Source organism: Natator depressus, chromosome 11 (assembly GCF_965152275.1).
Source record: "Natator depressus isolate rNatDep1 chromosome 11, rNatDep2.hap1, whole genome shotgun sequence".
In the NCBI taxonomy this organism is placed as follows: domain Eukaryota; kingdom Metazoa; phylum Chordata; order Testudines; family Cheloniidae; genus Natator; species Natator depressus.
The window spans coordinates 12,523,571-12,547,001 of NC_134244.1; the positions used below are offsets into that span (position 1 = coordinate 12,523,571).

The 23,431-nt window shown below is 43.1% G+C and overlaps 1 protein-coding gene across 9 annotated transcripts in view; it reads left to right on the top strand.

Moving 5' to 3' along the window:
• KALRN (kalirin RhoGEF kinase) overlaps positions 1–23,431 on the top strand; it is a 766,757-nt gene that overhangs the window by 669,150 nt on the left and 74,176 nt on the right. For 3 of the 9 annotated variants that reach the window (XM_074967163.1, XM_074967165.1, XM_074967169.1), the window contains 4 exons: positions 3,453–3,736; positions 4,810–4,914; positions 10,552–10,647; positions 12,421–12,551. In XM_074967163.1, coding sequence (XP_074823264.1) covers positions 3,453–3,736; positions 4,810–4,914; positions 10,552–10,647; positions 12,421–12,551 — 616 coding nt within the window. The remainder of the gene's footprint in view (positions 1–3,452; positions 3,737–4,809; positions 4,915–10,551; positions 10,648–12,420; positions 12,552–23,431) is intronic. The other 6 variants (XM_074967164.1, XM_074967170.1, XM_074967166.1 and 3 more) reach the window with 3 other exon arrangements.

Consider the following 23,431-nt stretch of genomic DNA (forward strand, 5'->3'; position numbering starts at 1 on the left):
ATCCACTCCCGGTCTTTATTCAAGCCTAAGTTAATTGTATCCAGTTTGCAAATTAATTCTAGTTCTGTTATCTTTCCTGGTTTAACCAATTTGGTCCAAGTTTATAAAGTAGTAATATTTTTGCCAGCAGAGAGCCGCTCTGGAGGGAGAGGGTTACTATTTTACAATTTTAGGTCACTAAACAAAGCATTTTACTGCATGTTTAGAGTTAATTTATGAACAATGGAGGGGATTATTTAGTTTGCAATAGGCTAAGAGAAGCTGAAGTTTGGCTCCTCAAACATTAAGAATGCCCAGATTATCACTTCTCTGCTGGAGCGGGGAAAGGAAGAACTAGTTTGAAAATGGCCAGATGATAGACGGCCCCTTTGGAATGTCTTGTTCCAAAGGCGGGGGAGGGGGGAGAAAGTTGTGGGGGTGGGTTTTTTTTTGTTTGTTTTTTGGGCCCACCAACTTTGACTCCTTTCCTTTTAAGGTCAAAGAACCAGCCTTATCTATGAAAATGCATGGCTTCAGTCAGTTACTATTGATTTTATTTTCAGCCTATTTTGTGTTAATCAACTAATGTTAAATAGGTACAAGGGAGGCTTACAGAGCTGTTTTCAGAGGCTAGCTTATCTGCTGTCTGATAGGCTTCAGACACTTTCCATTCACAGAACTCACGTGTTCCTTTGAAAGCCAAACTTTATCAGCATACCCTGTTGTGTCAGCAAAATTCAAGGTTTTAGAATAGTAACTTTGCATTTTTGAGCAACATGCAGGACATAAGTTCCCTTCCCTCTCCAGTTTAAACTCCCTGCATGTTAGCTGTGGAATGCAAACTTTCCACATCTCTTCACTCAGCAAAGTTTCTACTACTGAAATATTCCACTTTGAAACAGAACAGCCATCTGTTTCCAGGAAGCTGTCTTTGCCCAGACTAGCTACTCTAGCAGTTAAAATAACTTTTAAAGTTACTGTCCTGTACAAAACTCCTTCATGGGCTCATGGAAGGTGTCACTTTGGTGGCCATGAAGAGTGGATTCTTTTGTTTCTCAATTTAAATGTGTACTGCGCACAAATCCTGTCGGGGCTAGCCCCATTTGCAGGGTATTCAAGGCCAAAGGGTACTATGCTTGTTGGGAGGGGATTCTAACAGCAGATGTTAGCATGCACAGCCAAACATGAAAAGAAGCCCCTAACTTACATTCAAAGTAACATTATGATCCAAAACAAACTCCAGCAGATCAGCCATCTTGAATCTTTTTACTGAGGCACTGATGGAAAGGTAAATAAATCTAGTGATCACTACCCATTGAATTCATTGCAGTATAATCACAATTTGTCAGAACAAGACTCTGACATTAGGAAAACAAAACAACAAATGAAACAAGTAAGGTGAACTTGTCCTGAAGGGAAAAATGGCTTGTTTTGTGGGAAATCAGTGTTATGCTATGGAATTTGCCCTATGAGCAGGAAACTCCTGTAGGGCAAGTGGGATTTTAAGTCTCCAGTATTGTAAAACACATGAGATTAAAGGAAAAGGGAAAGCATTCTGACAGCAACCTGTGCTGTGCAATGGTCTCCCATTGGAGTAGGTTCCCCATAACCTAATCAGCCTCTCTTGTAGAATCAGTTTGAGAAGAAAGGGCAATTTTCACAATTCTCTGGATATGTGTAATTCAGTCTTGCTGCTGTGCCTGCCAGAGAGGATGCCAAATGTGGTGGTGGTTTTAGTGATGTGCAAAACCATTTACTGAGTACCAGTCATACCTCCTTTCACACCATCTGCTGAATAGTCAAGATGTGAACTTTTAGTCCTTATTGACCTGGGGTGGATTTGAACTTGCAGCCTTGGAGGTAAAGGGCCCATTATCCTATTATTGATCCACAGAGCCATTATGTCAGTTTTGAGCTCCAACCAATCCTAGAGCCAGCAAGTGCCTGCACCAATAGGGTGACCAGATGTCCCAATTTTATAGGGGCAGTCCCGATTTTTGGTTCTTTATATATAGGCTATTTTTTCCTCTCTTCTCCCCCCCCCCCCCAATTTTTCACACTTGCTGTCTGGTCACACTATGTATCAATCACCTGGTACAAGCTAGGACTTTGCTATTTTGTCAGATATCAACAGCCGCCAGGCAGCTTGGAATTTCAGGGGTATAGAGAGGGAGAGAGTAGGTTTTAAGGCTAGAGAGGCGCACCAGATCATCTAGTCTGACCTCCTGTATATTATAGCCCACCCGCACACTAAACCCAACCCACCCGCATTCTCTATTCCCTGGCTGTTTACTCTGCGCTGTTCGTGGGGTAGGAAAGACAAGATAATAATAAGAGCTTCTGCAATGACTTTATGCCACCCCAGGATCCGCATATGCTGGGTGCTCTTCCGTCTGCACTGGGGGAAGCAGACCTGGTACACTGAACAACACTTTCAATTCAACTTCAGTAATGTCTGGCTGATTTAATCAGGCAATGGCAAAGTGTCACTTTCTTCTGTACGCTGAAGGAACACTGTAGTCTCCCTTTGGCTGTAGAGCTTCTGCCCACTACTTTCCCCGGCTGCCCTACGGCCTAGCTCCTTGCTAATCTTTAAAAGATACAGTAATATAACCTCTGCTGTCCTGAAAACAAAATCCAGCTACCCAAGTGGAATCTGTACAAAATTCCTAATCCTGTTTTTCTAAAATAAGTTTCAATGCTTTGAAATAAATGGAGTGATGTTCACCTTTTTGCCAGATCTAAAGATGTCAGTTTTGCTCAGCATGATTCGCTTTTAAATCTAGAGCCGGCCACTACTGATCCAGATCAAACATGCAAGGGCTTCACTCAAACCAAGGACATTGTTTACTGAGCAGGAGGAGGGAATGTGCAAAAAGAGGAGCCTGTCAGGAATGACTTCTGAAGCAGTTCTCTAAGCTATACTTTACTTTCCCACTTCTTGCAAGAAGCTAGCACAAGCTCAGGGACACAGCCTAAAAACCCATCATTGTATAGCTAACAGAAGACACACACAGTACGTACTTACGATCACTTAAGTTTCCAGTTGAAACAAAATGGAACAGACTGACTAGGTGCTGATGGCTGGAAAAGCTTTATGGTAGTAGCTGTTGCTGTAGCTATTTTGTGCCTTGCTCTCACTTCACAGTGGAGTCTGGGGTAGGAACTGAGAAAATCTAGTTGCATCTATTGTCTGTGGTGATTCACAAGTACAGGTAATATGGAGGGAAATGAGAAGTATATAGGATTTAGAGGAATCTTAACCATCTTTTTCAATCAGGTGTGCAGTAAATATAGGTGTGCTATAAAATTAATTTCTGAAGAAAACAGACTGACTTGTTCAACACTTGACACATTTATTTTGTTCTGCTTTGCACAAATCCCCATGCACAGTAACATGGTACATCCTAATTGAGGGTAGTCCCAGAAAGCCAGCAGGCAGTGTCATCAGTCATCTGTTTTGTTTCCTTCAGATGCATATTCAGTCTCCTCTGGTGAAAATGGAGGGAAGTCAGAATCGGTGGCCAACTTGCAGCCTCAGTCATCCCTTAACTCAATCCAGAGCTCTCCTGGCCCAAAGCGTTCAACAAACACACTGAAAAAATGGCTGACAAGTCCTGTGCGTCGGCTGAACAGTGGGAAGGCTGAGAGTAACCTCAAAAAACAGAAGAAAGTGCGAGATGGCAGGAAGAGCTTTGACCTGGGTTCACCAAAGCCTGGTGATGAGACCACTCCTCAAGGGGACAGTGCAGATGAGGTATGTATTAACAGTAATGTAGATGAGACTGCATCTTGGGCAGAGAGCATTCAGTGATGTCTGTCTGCCAATCCACAATAAGGATGTATCTATACATAGTCAGGAACAGCTGTTCCTGACTGTGTACACTCACTGTTCTGAAATAATGGTGCCTCGTTCTCATTCACTTTCACTTGAAAGTGTGCTAAATTAGGTGAGGGGGCTGAGTGGAGTAGTGGAGAACCTCCTCTTGTGCTTACAGGAAAACTACTGTGATTATGAAAGATGTAATATCTTTTCAGAATAACTAAAACAAAATTGATTATATTTATACCACAGATATGATCCTGCCATCTTGAATATCTAACATTAATTCGGGCTAAAACTTTCAAAATTATTGTACACCAGGATGTTTGGTGTTTGTTTCAATTTAATTACTAAACAAGATGTTCCAGATTAAGATGCACAGTAAGCATTCTTGAGCAATGATTAACAATTTATGCTGATACCTATATTTATTTTAAACTGACATTTTTTCTATTAAAGGAAAACACTAACTTTTGTAAGCCATACCAACTTTTTTTGCTGTTAAATATATTTATCTGCAGCAATAATGGCCACTGTCTCCCTGTGTCACACTGACTAGAATGTTACTTCGTGATCCATCCTGTCAGCAGCTCTAGCTTGAAAGTTGAACAGAAAATGGTCGCGCTATTTGAATGCATGGGGAGATAAGAAATTCAAAGCTTTACGTTACCTTTTATTAATGTAAATTAGATGTGGCCTCTGTAAGGCAATAGAGGTAAATAAAAAAAAAAAAATCTTAGGTGTTCCATTAACTGTTATTTAATGGCTTTCAACAACTTGCTTTGGAAGAGTATATTGTCCCTGGCTGATCTCTCAATAGTGAAAAAAATATTTACTATGACTTCCCTTTGTCATGGCAGCCAGACTTATCCATAATCCTCCCTGCCCCGTATCTGTGTTGATAGAGCAATTGTATTAGAAATAAGCATGAAGGTAGCTAGCTAGGCTTTGAAGTGGTGTGTTCGTATAACCAGCCTTTTTGTGTCTAACGATGATCTTGCTTTCAGAAGAGTAAGAAGGGTTGGGGAGAAGATGAGCCAGATGAAGAATCCCACACACCGCTTCCTCCTCCTATGAAGATTTTTGACAATGACCCTACGCAGGATGAAATGGTAGGGCTTTGCTGCTAACCAGTTTGTTGGCTAGTTGTGGTTCCCCAAATGACTGTGCTTTATTCATTTGACTATATTGTTAATAGTGAATAATTCTTCCAGTATACATAGGTCAGTCAGGTTACAGTGGACAATTTTCTTGTGGTGTCACTGTTCAGAACCCTTCACTGAATAGCTTTTAAGAAAATGGTGTCTGCTGAGCAATCCAGCTGTGTAGTCTTTGCTTTGGTGCATAAGGATGCTGCTGCTTTGTTTTGTGTTAAAATTTTCTATAACTTAAATTCCACACTGGGGTGGGTGGTTGGTGACTGTTTTGGCCCCAGTGAATAGGGCAGATGTAGTATCATCATATGCAGGAGATCCAGAAAGGAAACTGACTGGGAGTCAGGAGACCTGGGCACTAATCCAAGTCCTGCCAGTGTCTTCCTGTGTGACCTCAGTTAAGTCACTTCACTTCTCTGTGCCCCAGCTTTCCTGTCTGTGAAATGGGGAGAAAGGTCCTTATGCACCATTCTAAACTGCTTTGGAACTTTGAAAAGTGCTATATTAAATTCAAAGTGTTATTTGCTGGGTCTTTCCAGAGACAACTGGGGGTATTCACTCGCCTGACCAAAAAAAGAAAACCAAAGCCAACTTCTCTTGTTATGCACTGGAGCAACAATTTAGGTCCTATAGGAATCTTCAGTTCTTTCCCATGCTTGTGCATCATGCTGATAGGCTACTTGTCAATAGGTTTTTCTCTTCTATTGTGCTATCTGTATTTCTGCTACTACAGGCCCAGATTTCAAACTTGGGCATCTTAGACTAGCCATTTGGAGACTCAGGCACCCAGATTACTGTTTAGGTGCCTGAATGTCCATTTAATCACCCCATGTGGATATTAAGGTGCCTATGTTTTGGAAAGTGAGCTCTATGGCCCTTTTGGGTGTTTTACTTATTGTTAGTGCCATTTAGCTGCATGTGATGGAGAGGCTGCTGGAGGCATTCTGTTGTGGTGAATGACATAGTGGTGTATAAAATGAATCCTTGGATTATTTCAGTTTGCTTTGGAGTGAGGGGAGACTTTAACCTGTGAATTTGATCCATGGATCTGCTTTGTTTTCACTTAATTGCCTTGGTTGTCTGTCTTGTCTACATATTTTATTTTTTCCCTTGTTCTGTCAACTCATACAAATCTGTTCTCCTGTAAGCAGCTTCCTTTCTTTCCTCGTGGCATCTGTTTTAACACTATACTTCCCACCGCTCAAGATCCAGTTAGTTAATGTGTGCAAAGAGGCAAAAATGGGAGAGATCAGGAAGTCATCCCCAAAACCTGCTGGTTCTGGGGAGGATTATCGCTGGTTAGGAGCTTCAGAAAGGGCAGTGAGCAGCAAGTCTCTGCTAGCTAGCCAGTGCATGGACCCATGGATCAGAGTGATACAGGGTGGATTCAGGGGCACTCCTCTCATCTGTCAGCTTCTGTTACAACATTGGGTGGAGGCAGCAAGATGGGCAGGCAGCAGCTGGGAGTCATGGACTCTTGACCTTATGTTATTGCATGTACTGCTGGCTGTTTGGAGGGGTAAGGGGTGGCGGGGGAGCAAAGCTTTGGATCTATGCCAGTATGGTGTTAGTCTGCTCCTGGCTGGTTGCCTGCAGAATTTAATTTTGTTTTTAATCTGTCTCATGCCTCCGGTCACAACTTCTGATGATTAATGTGCCGGGAGATTTTAGGGTCTATGGTGCATGCGTGAACCTCTAACACTTGATGCTGATGAACTAATCTGTTATCTTCTCCATATAGATAAACTTTACAGAGCCTTTTGGCATCCTGATTACTTCCCCCATCCCAAAGGAGAATAACTGGCAGACTTGGCTTGTATTCTAACTTTTGAGCATGGATCCAGAATTAGGTGTTTTAAAATGCAGGTCGACGCACTCCCCTTCAAACATTCACCCTTGTGTAAACAGCCCTGGTATGGGCCTTCTCCACTCGCTGGAAACTGTGCGTCTGACTTGCCTGACAAAGACAACTTTACTCTACTCTGCATTGAGGTCCTGTCTTTTATGAGAAGAAGGATGGTCTGGTATAGAACGCTAATATGGAACTTGGGCGGCCTGGATTCAATTCCTTGCTCCTCCACAGACTTCTTGAGCAAATTGCTTAGTCGCTGTGCCTCAGTTGTCTATCTGTAAAACCAGAATAATAGTACTTCCCTATTAGAGCTGGCCACACTTTTTCTTAACGAATAGCAAACTTGCCAAAAGCCACACTTTTCAGGGCATCACAACTAGTTGTAAATTCAAGGAATAGTTTCAGCCAAAAAATTGAGCGGGGTGCAGGGGAAAAACTTCAGACACATCAAAACAAAACGTATTGATGTTCTTGAAACCAAGTATTTTCAAATTAACACTCCATTTTGAAATGACATTAAAACACTTTAATTTCTTTGCCTTTTGGTTTTGGCAAGGAAAAATTCTTCTTTTTAAAAGGAACTTTTTTTTGTTTGTTTGTTTTTGTTTTTAAACTTTTTTGGTTTGGCTGGAGAAAGTCGGTGATTAGCTCCATTCTGTTCCCTATCTAACTGGAATATTGTGTTTCTGCACGTGCTGATTGTGAGGCCCTTGACTACCATAATGAGGAACACAGCTTGCATATGGGGAAATTCTAACACTACTTTCAGTTGTTCCTGTAAACACCCATTGTCAAAGAGAATCTAGTTTACCTTCATTTGAAGCTGGAAGACTTGTGCATTTTAATTTTTTAATTCCATATCAAGACTTTTTTTCTTGTGAAACCATTTAAAAGTTCCAGTATTGGCACAAATCATCCCCTCCTCTCCCTGTGCTACATCTTTCCCCCTCCCCTCAACTTTGGCTTACTGTCTCTACAGTGGTCTGAAGATGTAAAATAATATAAATGCAAAAAACAGAAGTGCTCAGTATTAAGCATCTAATCACCACTGAGGTACCTACATTGCTGACTTTTCGCTAGCGTTGAGCAGGCTCAACGCTACTTGAAATAAGTGGGAGCTACAGGTGTTGAGCACTTCTGAAAATCAGACCCACTTACTTATGCACCTACATTTGAAAATGGTGGCTTAAACATCCAGCTGTTTTTCCTCTCTTCAGAGCCCTGCCTGTCAGTCATTTTTTGCTAGAGATGCCTCTCCTACTTCAACATCTGCATGTAATCTTGAATAAAAATTTAAAGATTATTAGCTTCAAAACCAGAATGTAATTCCTCTGTTGAATAGTAAACTAACAACCTGATAATCTGTAACTTTGTGTTTTTAATTAGAGCTGTTAGATGCGTCACTTGGGTGAAAGCAAAATTACAAAAGAGAATGGCAATATGTTCACATTTTCTGTACTGCCTCAAGAAAAGTTGGTAGGATGAGTCTCCTCTTCCCCCTTTCCCTGCTGCCGTATCATTCAACAGAAGCAAGCCCTCCCCTGTCAGTATTCTGACTCCCACAATAGTTTGTCTAATGAGATGGCCACATGCCTAATCTTCAGTGTCACTTCTCCTGGGTCTCATTCTCCAACACTTCTTAATCTCCAGTGTGCACTTACTAGAGCTTGAATAGTGACTTCATTGAAGCAGTACCCTTCTTTCTTCTCTTCCCCCCGCCCCCCCACTTCACTAAGTGACTGAGGAGATAAATAAGCCGTTAATAATTCTAATGGGATAGACTGTAAAGGCAGCTGAATCTTTATAGCTGGCTGCCATTAAAGCATGCACAGAACCTATTATCAAGGGGCACAGAGTTGCAGTCAGCACTTGTCTGAAAATGCATTTATCCTGTACTGCAGATGAGCTAGTATAGCTCTCTTCTATCAGCCTGACTCTTCTCACCTAGGGGAGTTTGTCTTCGGGGTGCTGGAGGTTCATAGCGCCTATTGATTGTGCTCCATTGTGGGTGCTCATCATTTACAACTAGAGCCCTTTATTTTATTTTATTTTTTTTAGTGTAGATGCTAAATATGGATTTAGGTGCTGAACTTTGGGCACCCAAGTTCAAAAATATTAGGGTTTTGTAAGACGCAATAGAAAGCTAATACCTGTAGAGATGTTTCTTTGAACATAGGGGTGTGTTTGAAGCACTTTTTCCTTTCATAGGCCTGGTCCCGAGTAGTATCACCTTACAGGTATTCCTACATCGGTATGCTGTACTGGCAAAGCACTCCTAGTGTGGACCTGGCTTATGCTGGCAAACTTTACCCCCCTTCCCCCCCCCCCCACCTCCACCCTCCCTCACACACACACACCTGAGCAGAACAAGCTACGTTGGTTCAGCTTTGCCAGTATCACTGAATCTATACTGGGGGCTTTTTCTGGTGGGTGCGATGCATAACCCTTGAGAGTGTGTGGGGGGGCACAATTTAAAGGTTTTGGGGGGGGGCACATGATTGCCACATGTGTTTCCTCTGATCTAGAACAGAGGCTTTCTAACTGGGACATGTGGCAATGCCGGGGGATGGGGAGGCCTGGGGGGCAGGCCACCTAGCAGAAATTGGGGGTGGGGTGGGGTTACACATTGTCTCAGTTTGCTGGCCTAGCTATGTTGGTCAGGGATTGCATTTGTTCACATCGCTGACAGCTGGGCCTGCCGAACCCCTAGTATAGGCGTGGCCATAGTTTTAAAATTTAAAAAAAAACAAAAAACCTCTGCAACCCAAATGTTGCAGAATGGTGCTAATGTATGAGAACCAGCAAGTGAAACTGACTAAATTCCTTGCCCACATTGTTGACTTTGCCTCAGTTTTTGGATGCTCAACACCAGACACCTGATGCCTGACTTATTTATGTTTTCCCAAGGAGTACTGGTCATCCACAGCTCTCATTTACTACTTGAAAATGTTTTTTTAAACCCTGTGTGCCTTCACTTTCCCACTTCTAAAATCAAGGTAATGGTATTGTCTACCTTTTGTGTAAGCAAGATCAGTTTTGTAGTGTCCGTAAAGCTATTGAGTTCCTTGAAAGGAAAAAACTGAATTTTAAAGTATTTATTCATTATAATCTACCTGTGACTTGCAACATGGGTAAGGAAACTTGCTTTCCTAAGTTATAGGGTGACCATATGTCCTATTTTGGCTGGAACTGTCCTTTCTTTTTTTTTTTTTTTTTTTTTAAAGCCCTGTCCTGGCTGTCCCTATTATTTATTATTACGATGAAAGTGGGCATTTGTCCCTGATCAAGTTGGCATGAGCAAATGGGAAAAATTCCCCTTTGTTCCCCCCCCCCCCCCCCAAAAAAAAAAAAAGGTTATGCCAGTCTTATGCAGAGGGGGAGGCAGGGCTTGAGCAAGCAGCAACGCCAGCCCCAGTTTCACACGGGGGGCGCTGGGCAAATGACTTGGGCCAGTCCCATGGGGAGGCTCAGGCAAGCTGGTCAGGCCAGCCCCGCACAGTGTTCTTTTAGCAACTAAGTTTTGAACCCTGCACAGAAATACCACCCAGAATTCTAGTGCTAATTCTTTGCTTTGCTAGTCTGGTGACAGTCAGCTACCTGACACCATGCATGTGATCCTCACACGCCCATGTTCTTCCTGCTTGAGTCCCAAACGTTACCTCGCTGATTGCTGGTTTGGTCACTTTCCTAACCCCTTCTCATCCTGCTAACCTGCTTTTCCTTTGCAAACTGGTGTCTTGCAGTCCTCCTCTTTGCTAGCTGCTCGTCAGAGCTCCTCTGATGTCCCAACTGCTGCGGATCTTGTCAGTGCAATAGAAAAGTTGGTCAAAAGTAAGCTGGTAAGTGTAGTGTCCTGGAAATTATGTACAGAATAGGCATAACTTGTCTCTGTAGCATGAGTTCAACTGTCTGCCTTATTTCCTTGCTCCTTTGCACCTGCTGAATTTTTATTAACCTTTAGGCTCTCCAGTTCAGTGTAGAAGTTCTGACAATTGTTACTCCACAACTAAAATTAAATGCAGTTGCAAGCTTCTGTGCAGATGTTGCAACAAAGTCCGTTAAATTTTCAAAGCATTGTATAGCCTTTGAACTGTATGATACCCATGAATTTCATATATTAGTGTCTAAGAGCCATTCATCAGAACAGACATAAACATTTGGATTATATTAAAGGCAAGGCCTTATTCATCATATGGTAATTTTTTTTTACCATGGGAGTTTAGCTATGAAGCAGCTGTCAGTTATTTCTTGACCTAAGTCTCTCTGAAAATGTTAATGAATCTGCATTCCTACTAAATAGCGAAATTGTTTAACTTCTTAATGTATAATAGATGGTGCTTTAATTTCAATAAGGTTCATCAAAACTGTCACTTCCTCTTCTGCTATTAAAAAAAATTTCTCATCAGTTTTGTTCTCATCTCTACCATGGTGGAAGCACCACAAATCCTCTGGTTTTAGTCTATTCTAGAATTTACTGTAATGCATTTGCAATTTTCAATCTTTTTTCTACTGGGCAGTTGCTTATAGTGTGGAAGAGATGATTTTGGCTTCCTTTAATTGTTGCTTGAAACAATCCTCTATAGGGTAAAACATCCCTGGGCCTGTAAACTTGGGCAAATGCTACAGCTTAAACAAGTTTTGCTCAGTGAAAAAGTCAGAGTTGAGGCAGACCTATGTTGAATCTGAAAGTTCATTTTCTTGCACTCATTTTAAGGGTGAGGAGAATAAGAAAACAAGCAGTGCTGGAATTCCTACGAATCTGTGGAACCAGCTTTATCTGGTAAAGTGATTCCACAGTAGAAGTAGTAATTTGGTTTCGGTGCTTTATCAGTCTGAAATTTCAGCACACAGAGGTAGTATCTGGTTGGGGAAAGTGTCATCCTCAGGGTTGTATGCTCTTGGATGAGGGCTAAGTTGAGCATTTGAAGGAAACAGATATTTCAGAATGAAATAGGCTTGTTGTGACTGGAGAAGCAGGACACTAGAAAAGAAGGGGAACTTCTAGAAATTTCACAGCTACCAAAAAGGTTTAAATTACAGTGAGACTGATAAATGTAAAAAGTGTTTATTAACTCTGTTAGAGGTTTTCATAGCAGGATATCTATTCTCCCTCCCCCTCCTCCCTCACTCATTGAACTCAGTAATATTTAATGGGTTTCAGACCAATGTTTCAGTTTTTGTATATTCCTTTTCTGGAAGGTATCTTCATTTAATCTTCCATAGAACAACGTTATATATGCTTGTAGCCTAATTCTATCAGATTTTGGAGAGCAATGGGATTTTTCTCTTTGCAGATTGCTCTGAATAATTTTGAGATGTTTGTTTTTTAGCATAACCAACATTTTCATCCTGTGCTTAATGGTGTATGCTTTCTGCTGTGCTTCAGTGAATCAGACTGTAGGTTTCAGGTTGTTTTTTCTATATCCACTTGAAATATAACCAAACTGGTTTCAACTAAATCTCTGAGGCGGGACAGTGGGGGACATAACTGAACATCAATCCGTTTTTAGTTTCCCCTACTCACAATTGCCGAGGCGACTATTGCAACAGAAGGTAACTCTAGCGTTGTAGCTCAAGGATAATGTTTGTTCTATAATCCTTTGGTTTTTTAGACCCTAGAAGGAGGAACTTATCGAGGAAGCTTAAAAGATGGCACTGGGTGTTTAAATGAAGGGATGACGCCTTCAACTCCCCCAAGAAACCTTGAAGAGGAACAAAAAGCCAAAGCAATGAGAGGCAGGATGTAAGTTATCTAGCTGCTTTTTATTTCTCAAATACACCCTGTAGAAGTGTGCATAGCTATAAATTAGGGAGACACTGCTCTGGCAAAGGATACACAAGACTGGTACTCTAAAGGCTGGATTTCTATTTTCTCTGCTCGTCTAGTTTTCTCAGGCTATTAAAAAAAAATTAGAGATCGATGCCTTTTTCTGTACTGTGGGGAAGAGGGGAAAATGGTGCATCTTTATCATGGGATAGCTAAACTTACCAGTAAGTACCATTATCAATCCTGCTGTAAAATCTTAGTGGAGACAAGGCTCTGTAGGTAAACTAGGCAAGGTGAAACCCGGGGCAGCACAGTAAAATATTAACCTCCCTTCAGGTAAAAACTTCAGGGACCTTGTCTCAGCTAGGATTTTACAGCGAGATAACTATTGCACAGTACTTAATCTCATGAGAAGGGGAATCCCCTTTTTTAGCATTGACATCAAAGCCTTATTCTGTAAAGCTGCTGTATACATGCTGACAGGGTGGTGGCTAGTTTAGATAGATCTTCATTTTTCTTTATACAGTACCAGAAATGTGCCTTGATTTACAGACAAAAGAGAACACTCCTGCCCTGACCGCGCTTATCTAAATTAAAGCATGCCTTACAGTATGTTTATCACGAGGCAAGGATGAGAGAGATAGTGAGGGTTGGGGAAGGGAAGTAAAGGGTTATAACAATAAGATCATGTGGTTGCTTCGATTATGAAACCTTGCAGCATGAGCACTATTAACATATCTCTTTAGACTTTATTTGAGGGGAAAAGCTAGGATGCACAGACCCCATGGAAGTGTTCAAGGAGTGAGTCAGTGGAGGAATAGCAGACTGGTTTGGGAAAGGAACTAGGCATGGAAAGGAAACCAGGCAGGGGGAAGATGTAGCTGAGGGGCTAGCAGGAGCAAAGTAGCATAGGGCTTTGAAAGATGGTATGAGTCCTTTGAATTTGATGCAGAAGCCAGAGAAGCAATTTGGTGAGGAGCTTGATGTAGTCGTCATAGCAGACAAAGTGACTTTTTTTCAGATGCATTTTTGAATGGATTAGAGAGGCAGGTTGGAGATCAGCACCCAGCTTTACCTGTAGAGAACTCCTCTGGTATATAAACTGTTATCTTTTTCTGAAGATTGCCCCAATATGGCACATACTTGGTTTCAGTATCTGTCTGATTAATGAATTACTAGTTTACCATTGCAAGTTTTAGTCTTCTCTTTTCACTATAGAGAAACTTACCACTTTGAACATATTTATACATGTGACTTTCTGAAATGCAGAAAGCTCTGGCAGCTGTACACTACATATATTTTGTGTCTATTTCAGTCCAAATAATTCCTATTATTCCAGGATGTTTAGAAACAGCTGCTAGTGGCTTTCAAGCTCAGTCAGGTTTTTAGTTTCTGTGGTCTGTATGTGGTGCCACTTTGTTTCTTGTTTTTAATAACCTATTAAGGAGCTCAAATCCAAACTCAAATTATGACCCTTATTTCCCAGTAAACAAACAATATATTACCACCTATGGATAGGATTTTACAAGTAATCTCCTGTGTGGACGCATGTATGTGTCCTTTTACCTTTAATCTCTGTGCTGTGAGGCCCTTGTGACGGGTTCCCTTGGGGCACCACCTAGAACTGGGGTACCTCTGGGATCCCTTTTACACTGCACCACTTTGACAAGCTACAAAGCCTTCCAGCTTACAAATACATACAGGTAGGGACACACCCAGGTGCAGTTACAAGCAGACTTTGTCCAGCCCCTGCATGGGAGAGCTACTCCCAGCTCCTTAGGCACTCATCCCTGCTGGTATATAAACCCAAAATTATACTGTCTTGTGCTGCACAGGGAACTGTACAGCGTAAGCTCATAACATTTGCCCCCTCTCTCAATGTGGAGGGGACTGTGCAACACCCTTTTGCCCCTGAGTTCTGATAAAGCAAAAATAAGTTAATCATTTTAAATTTTTTATAGTTAACAAGTGATGACAAACGGATAAAAGCAGATTACCTAGCAAATAAACAAAAAATGCAAACTAAACTTTGTATCCAATCTAAGTATATTAATAGCAGATTTTCACCCTAAGAGATGATATAAGCAGGCTGCAAATTAAGGGGCAAGCTTCACTTGCTTTACAGTTTGAAATCCCCTGTGATCTAGACAGAAAGTATCTGGTCTAGTGGGTGTTACCCAGGTGTAACTACATTTGAAATACAGATATAGTCAATATTCATAACTTTGGATACAAAAATGATACATGCATACAAATAGGATAATCATTCAGCAAATCATAACCTTTTCAATGACCTCTCACCTGACTTACCTTGCATAAAATACATTATCAATGTTCCCTTTAATTTTTTACATCCCTGTGCAGAATGAATTTTATGTGCACCAATATGGAGTGGTGTGTGGCAGGAGTGGGGTTGAGGGGTTTGGCGTGTGTGTGGTGGGGAGGAGGTGCTCAGGGCTGGAGCAGAAAGTTAGGATAGAGGGGGTCTGGGCTCTGGGGTGGGACTGGGGATGAGGGGTTCAGGGCACAGGAGGGGGCTCAGGGCTGGGGCAGAGGATTGGGGTGTAGGAAGGGGGAGGGCTGGGGGTGCAGCTGGGGATGAGGGGTTTGGGGTACAGGCAGCCCCAGCTCTGTGATGGGGAGAGAGGACAGACACACAGAGCCCTCTCTCACTGCAGCAGCTATGGGGCTGGGGCCGGGGCCAGGGGAGATGTGCCTCTCCCTGCCAGCAGCAGCTCCGGAACCCCGTCCCTCAGAATTCTCTATCCCTGGACCACTAAGGTACCAAATTCTGCTGGGCCAGAAAAGGCCATCCTTACATGGCGGTAACTGCTACTGGCGGGAAAATGTGCCAGTTGCAGTTTGTATCCACACACTAGCAGCAGCTCCAAGGGAGAGGCAGCTCTCCCTGCTGGCAGCTGTGCACGCCCCAATTTGCTCCTCTCCTTTCCAGGCCCCTGTGACTGCATACCTGAACAACCCTTTATAGCCTACTGTGTGGCCGTGCAGCTTCGAGGGAACTTAGCTTATAATGTCGACATCATATCACTGTGGAAAAATATGGGCTGTAGTGTCATATCCCTATTCCAGCAGATATTGCTGAAGTATTTCCACCAGATTAAAAGGATATTTTCTGATTGCTGTGATACGAGAGTAAATTTGCAGGAGTTGTCAATATGTAGGAATACTTATGTTTGTTTTTAAAATGAGAGAACGGTCCACATCCACTTGACATTTCCCCCGCACTCCCTCCAATACCATGTAGAAGAAAATACCTTCTATAATGGAAAAATGCATGTAATGTAATATGCCTGTATTCCCCACAATTACATCATTGTAAATGACTTCATTTTTGCTAACCTACAGTAAACACAGGTAAAGGAACTTGTTCTCTGGCAGCGTCCCTCTTCTTCTTCTTCTTATTTTTTTTTAAATGTATAATTTGGAAGTAGTAATTACATGTCATACCTGGTAAAACAATGGATATAAGTATCAAGTGACACTGAACACAAATGTCTGTTTCAAATGACAGGGGCGGGGGAAAAGCCATGTGGTCTTCTATAGCTGTGAGTGAATGTAATTTAAGCAGTGTAGATGCTGAACTAAGCTCCTGAAGCAAGAGTAAATGTACCATTTTGCTTTGTATCTCTGTGTTGGCAAAACTGATCCTGCACCTTTTGTTCATCAGAGGTTGCTACAATTTATCCTGAAGGATGCTTAAATTCTAGCCCTTAGACCTATGAACACTGGAGCATGGGCACCATTGGTGTTTTGTGATTTTGATCTCATGGACACTTAATGCCAGATTCTGCCTCATATTAACATAAGTGTAGATGGAGAGGAGAAATGTTCATGAGGGAAGAATTGCTCCCTGTTCTCTCAACACCCAGCATTCCTGGATAGCAACAGGACAGGAGTCCTACCTAGTGGTAAGTGCTGGGTTCCCCTCTCAGCTAGTAAATCTGTTGGTATATCCATGCCGAAGGAGGTGTAGCATATTCCTTACAGGGACATGTAGGTCAGCCAGGGGAACAGAAGCATAGGGCATATGCTTGCCCAGGGACACATGCTGCTGCTTTGTAAAGGAGCAGCAGTTTGCCCAGCATGTATTTTACACAAGTGTGGAACTTGGCAGAGTGGCTCTTGGAACTCATGAGCAGCTGGCATTTCCACTGCCGCTCCATGGCTCCTACCCAAAGGGGCTGGATTTTGCTGTTAAATAAACAAGAAGCTGCATGACCTCTTCTACAGAAAGTTTCCTCTCTGCTTTGCCTAAACAAGATGAATGAGTGCAACCAACACTGCCGTCACACTATGACAATCTCCATATGTCTCACAGGTGTTCTGTACCTCACACATCACTATGGAATTGTCTTTAATGTTTCGTCTTAGTTCATGATGTTTTTGTAGGCAGGGAAGTTTTTCCACATGAAATGGCACATGGTGGCGTCATTGCTGTTTCATCTCATAGTTTGTCTGTAGAGTTTAATCATACAGGTTACCAACAACCATTCTCTGTTCTGAGACATGAGCTCAGAATGCCTTCACCCACCGGTTAAGTCTGGCTCACAGTATCACTTCGGTTAGCGCTTAGTCTTATCAAGTAATTTTGGGTTTTTTACCAGTCACCAAACATGTCTTGTCTTCAGAATTCTCACTAGCCCATGTGATCTTTTTCCTCTTCAGAATGCCTATCTTTTCTGTATCAGTCTTTACAAGGGCTTCCGTATAGCACAGTATTGTCTACAGAGCTGTCATTTCAAGTGGGTCACTGTTGATTGAGGTATACATGTGACACCAGGCATGAAAGCATTCCCCTGTCTTGTTAGTCTCATCATTGCATTATTGAATTTGAACTTGGATGGAATTTAGTTCATAGCGCTAAATTGTTTCTGTGTAATTGAGAGGGACACTGTCCGTAGAAAGACAGGTAGAACTCTCTTGAAATTGTCATGTAGAGAACAGTATGTGACTAATCAGTTTGACTGACATGAGTTTGTGCGCATTGAAGCTTCCTCTACCCAGGATTACTGGCTTTGAAATAAGCATAAAGCCTTTGACTGCCACACCTGCATTATTTACTATAAGATCAGTCCTTTGGAAAGGAAATGGGATTCATTCTCCTACCATTGAATCTCAAGAAGTGAAATTTAAAGCCCAATTCCTTTAAGATAGAATAAATGAACTTTACTCATGGGAGGGCTTGCTAGGGGAACAAAATACTCCTCTTCCACAAGGCTATAAAGTACTTGAACAGAGATTCTATGGCTACTGCTGTAGTATCTCTTCTATGCACCCTCTCATGTGTGGAGTTGGGGGTCCTTTGGACAAGGGTCTAGTTCTTTTTGTGGTACACATACCTTCTTCTTAGATATGAATGCAACTAGCACACTGGAGCTGGAATGGTTTGTTTTTGTTGTGCAGCCGCACCCATTGGGTTGATGCACACACCTTGTGTCTCCTCATTGCCCTTCCTGAGACTATATAAGGGCAGCACCACTCAGTCCCCTTCAATTCCTTCTCCCTGCCCATGGCCTGAGCTGGTGCTACCTGTGAAGTTTGCCTCACTTTTTTTCTGCAGTTAGCTCTCTACCTTCCTTGTTAATAGTTAGCAGTTGGTACCCAGTAGATAAGCGTTTCTTCATTTTAATTAAAATTAGTTCAGTACTAGGCATTGGTGACATGCAGAGCTTTCTGGGCTTTAAGTACTACCCATCCTCCACTCCAGTACAGGGCATGTTAGCAGTACCAACGCTGGTCCCGGCTAAGAAATTGAACGGCACCTTGGACCTGGTACTGTCTTGGCTCTGGCGAACACTATGCAGACTTCAGCTCAGTCCTCCGTTCTGCTGCCTGTTTAGGATCCTACAGCCTCTTTACTGGAACATGTATCAGCATGGGCGCCAACTACAGATTATTCCTTGGCACGGACTGTGAGATCTTTGGTGTACGATGACAACCATCATCTCAGCATGTTTACAGTGCCAAAGACAAGGCCTGCTCCAGTACCTACCTTGGTGCCCGCGTTGGGCTATGGAAGTTGGTCGCCCAGTAGCTCAATCAGGTTTGGCACTTCCAATTTCTATGGACTATTCACCTGACTTATGATCTGGTTTGGAGTCATCCAGCATGTCAACTAACTGTAATTAGGAGGGGACAGTGAAGTCCTCTGGGCCACCTCTATAAGGAAAGCATTGGTAGTAAGAGCATCTGAAAAAGCAGAGACAGATTGTCATGGCCTAGCACCTACTGGTCCCCATGTCTTCTGCTCTTCTGTAATGGCTGAATCCCTGGAGTGTTTGTTTCCCCCAGGCAGGACTCACTGAACCTGTCAAGGGGAAGGTCACCAGGCCATCCAGCAAGGCAGCTTTCAGAGCTGTCTAGATTGAAAGCACATGCAGATATTGTTTCCCTTGAGCAGCCAGTGCTATGAGGGCACCCATTGTAGGAGGAGCAAATTCCTTTTTCCCCCACTCATCCCCCTAGGAGGATCACTTTGCTCCAGTTCACCTGTCTCTCTCCTCATAGGTGCCAACTTCCTCTGTTCCTTGGGGGTGCTCGATCCCCGCTCCGCCTCAGGCCCTGTTCCTACTCCACCCCATCCGCCAAGCCCCACCTCACTCCATTTCTTCCTCTCCCCGCTCCTCCCCCTCGCCCTCAGTACCTCCTGCATGCCACTGGACAGTTAATCCACAGTGTGTGGGAGGCATGGGGAGGGAGGGGCAGGAGCTTATCAACAGCGCCGCTAGGGATGGAAGGCACTGATCCATGCGGCTGCCAGTGAGTGAGCACCCGCTACCTTTTTTCTGTGGATGCTTCAGCCCTGAAGCACCCCTGGAGTCTGCACCTATGCCTTTCCTCACCTGAAAACCTGATGATGCCATACTCCTCTTCTCTGGTCCCTGTGGACTTTAAGCTCTCAAGACCTGTGAGGAGAATGGAAGCAGTTTTAAGCATAGAAGTTGAGCTTGTACAAGAGAAACACTCAAAGCTTGTATTCATTCTCCAGTTGTCTGCCCCTGGAAGGGGTAGCCCTCTCGATTTTGATGACACTCTTCTAGATCTAGCAAAGACTTTATGGCACATGCCAGCTTTTTTAGCTCCCACAGCTGAGCTCACAGACAAACATTATCATATTCTGTTGCAAGACTTTGCATGCTTTTTCTTCTCTTCCTGCTCCAAATTCCTTGGTGGCTACAGCTGCCAATGAGAGATCGTGTCCAGGAAGACTTAAATCAACCCCCAGTGAAAAAGGGCCAAATTGTTTGGGAGAAAAATGTATTCCACATCCTCTCTCCAGATGCACATAGCAAACCAACAGATACCGTTACCATCCCTGTTTACAAAGTTGTATTTGGCTATGTCTAGGTTTACTGACAAACTTCTGGAGGAATCACAGAAGGAGTTCAGAGCTTTCCTTGAAGGCTGCATCATAGGCAAAACATCCCCCCCGCCCCTAGTCTGTATTTGATGCACTGGACACTTTTTAGGATAATGGCCTCTGCAATAGCAGTGAGGAAAACCTTATAGTTGCAGAACTCAGACATAGCCCCAGACACTCAGCAAACTATAGAAAATCTCCCGTTTTGATGGATTTTTTGTTTTTTGTTTTCAGAGAAGACCAATGAGACTTTACATTCATTTAAGGGCTCTCTGGGTACCCTTTTTGGCTCCTTAGGGGTCTATGCTCGAGCACCCAAGTGGTGTGAATACAGACCACATCAACAGGAGTATCAACACGAGTGTTATAGGCAGTTTATGTACCCATCAAGTTAGAACGAGTTTTCAAGACACAAGTGCACATCACAGAAGAAGACCCTCAAGCTCCACAACACAGCACGCTCCTCCTCAGTCATTCTTGGGGGTAGCGGCCTATTTGACCTCTTCCTTGAGGACAGCAATACTGTAATCAGCAATCTTCCTATGATTTCCCCTCCCTCCATGTGTGGATGGATTGTCCCACTTCCTCAATGCTTGGGAAGCTATAACAATGGACGACTGGTGAGACGGAGATATTCTATCCAGTTCCTACCCTGTCCCTTTTCAGGGACCAAACTTATGAGTCAGTGCTCTGTCAAGAAGTTCAGATTCTGCTCTCTCCTGTGGGCTATAGAAGAAGTTCCCACATCCACATCAGGGAAAGGGGTTTTACTCATGATATTTTCTGATCCCTGAAGTCCAAAGTGGATCTCCGCTCCATACTGGATCCTTGAAATTTCCACACGTTAATCAAGCACATAAGATTTTGCATGGTCTCTCTAGTGTCTATCACTCACTGCCATCTAGGACAGACTGGTTTGCTGCCCTTGATCTCCAGGATGCCTACTGCCTGTGACTTGGTATAATTGTCACATGGAGGTTCCAGAGATTCACAGTAGCAAGTCAACACTATTGATACACAATACTTCCCTTTGGCCTGTCATTCTTGTATGTATTCACCATGTTCCTGGTGGTGGTGGTCTCTTTGAGGAAGAAGGGAATTCCCCTCTTCCCATATTTGGACAATTAGATGGTGCAGGGCAAATCCAAACAGCATGTTCAGTTCATCGTCCATTTCTTGATTTGTCTGAGCCTCATGCTGCATAAAGGCAAATCCAGATTAGGGCCATATTTTCTGTGTGGGGACTACTTGATTCTACAAGCTCGATGACATTCCTCCCTCACTATAGGTTTCAGGCCATTCGCCACCTGTGCCTGTCCCTTGGATCACATCCCACCACATGGTCTGGGCATGTCTGAGACCACTGAGCCTTATGTGATCCAACATATGCCGGCTGCATGTGTGCTCCCTTCAAACTTGGCTAAAGCTAGTCTATCAACTGAACAGACACCCTTGGACAAGTTGATCCAGGTACCTCTGGTGCTCCTGTGTTCCCTGGAGTGGTGGATGAATCAAGTGTGTGGGGAGGGAGTGCGGTGGGGGGAGGTACACTTTTTCTCTCCTCCCCCTTCCATTCAAGATGGTCATTTGTCTCTTTCTGATAGGTTGAGGTGCATATCTTGAGTGGCTGCAAATCCATGCTTTATGGATGGAGCATGAAGTGACTCTTCATATCACGGTTCTCAGACTGGGAAATTTCACAGGGCTTGCCACACGTTTCTCCCTTGCATCAAGGGCTTGTCATTCTGGATACTACATGACAATACGACTGCAGTGTACTACGTAAACTGACAGGGAGCGGCACAATCTGATCAGCTTTGTCAGGAAGCTTTGGTTCTTTTTGCATCAGGAAAGGCGTTCCTCTCATTGCCACTGACTGACTTGGCTCCCAGATTTGGCTGCTTATCCCCTCAGCCGGAGATTCTGCCTGAATCGCAGGAGATTCCCTCGAACAATGTTTTCAAGGCCATTTTCCAAATGTGGGTGTTCCAACAGTCCTCTTGTTCGCAATAAAGGACAAGTAGAAATGGTGTCAATTTTGTTCTCAAGTGGATCTCCATTCAATCTCCCTATTCAGTACCTTTCTTCTTAGGTGTGGGACTGGATTTCATGTATGCGTTCCTCCCCATCCTACTCCTCCCCCAGAATATACTCAAACAGAAAAAGGGTCATGACCAACCCGGCATGATGATAATCATATTGGCAACACTGTGCTAGTTCTCTAATCTTCACAGCCTCTCAACTCTGCCCCTATTCATGGATCTGCTATCACAGCAACATGGACAGATTTTGCACCCAGATCCCAGCAATCTGCACTTCACAACATGGATGTTAGGTTTGTATTTTTTTTTTCCGCTTGACCTAATCACTTAAGTGGCAGTTCCAGAAATATTGCTTAATAGGAAACAATCCACTAGACCCACCAATGTGGTGAAATGGAAGCATTTTTTCTGTATAGTCCAATCTCCATGGAATACAACCACAGAGGCTAAGATTCAGGACATTGTAGAGTACCTGTTGCACCTTAAATCCTCAGGTCTTATGCTAAGCAACCTGAGGTTTCACTTAGCAGTGATATCAGCTATCCATTCCCCTAGCCAGGTGACATCTCCTCCTCTCCAACTTTGGCTCTCAGCCCCATGATTTCTAGATTTTTTTTTTTTAAGGGGTTGTTTGGCTTTTTCCTCCTGTTAAAGATACAGTACCTCTTTGGGACCTCCAGCATTGTGTTGGCTGTTTTGATGTGTTCTCCATTTGAGCTTTGGCAACCTGTTCTAGTCCCCATCTGTCAGACATCCTTCCCAATGGCTATTATATTGCCCAGAAGAGTGGCAGGGCCTCCTTATGTGCTGCTTCTCCGTGCCCCCCCCACCCCCCCAAGGATAAAGTAGCTTTGAGGCCACATCCAAAACATTTTATATGTAGTATTGACATTTCATTTAAACAAGACAATATACTTCCCAATTTTTTTCCTGAAGCTGCATTCAATGAACGTCTGCATACTCTAGATGTAAGGTGAATATTGGTGTTCTATCTAGACAGGACCAAACACTTCAAGCTATTGCCTTGTCCTTTTTATTTCTTATGCTGACAGGATGAGAGGTCAAGCTGTTGCAGTGCATGTAATGTCCAGGTGGATTACTACTTCCTATATTATGACTGTCGGCCCACTCTACAGAGCTCAAGCTACTTCAGTGACTTTTCTAAAGGATGTCCCTATACTGGACATTTGTAGGACTGCTGCATGGTCCTTTGTGCACACCTTCACTCAGTCAGTACTATGTAGTTACAACTGCTTCAGGATCGGTGCTAACTTGAGGAAAGCTATATTGGTTTCTCTATCTAAATAGACTCAGAGCCCCCTCCTGTGGGTACTGTTTTAGATACCTACGTAGAATACATGTGTGCAACCTCTTCTTGAACAACAGTTTAGAATAAGTAACTGCTTTTGTTTGGTTTTTTTGTGTTTTTGTTT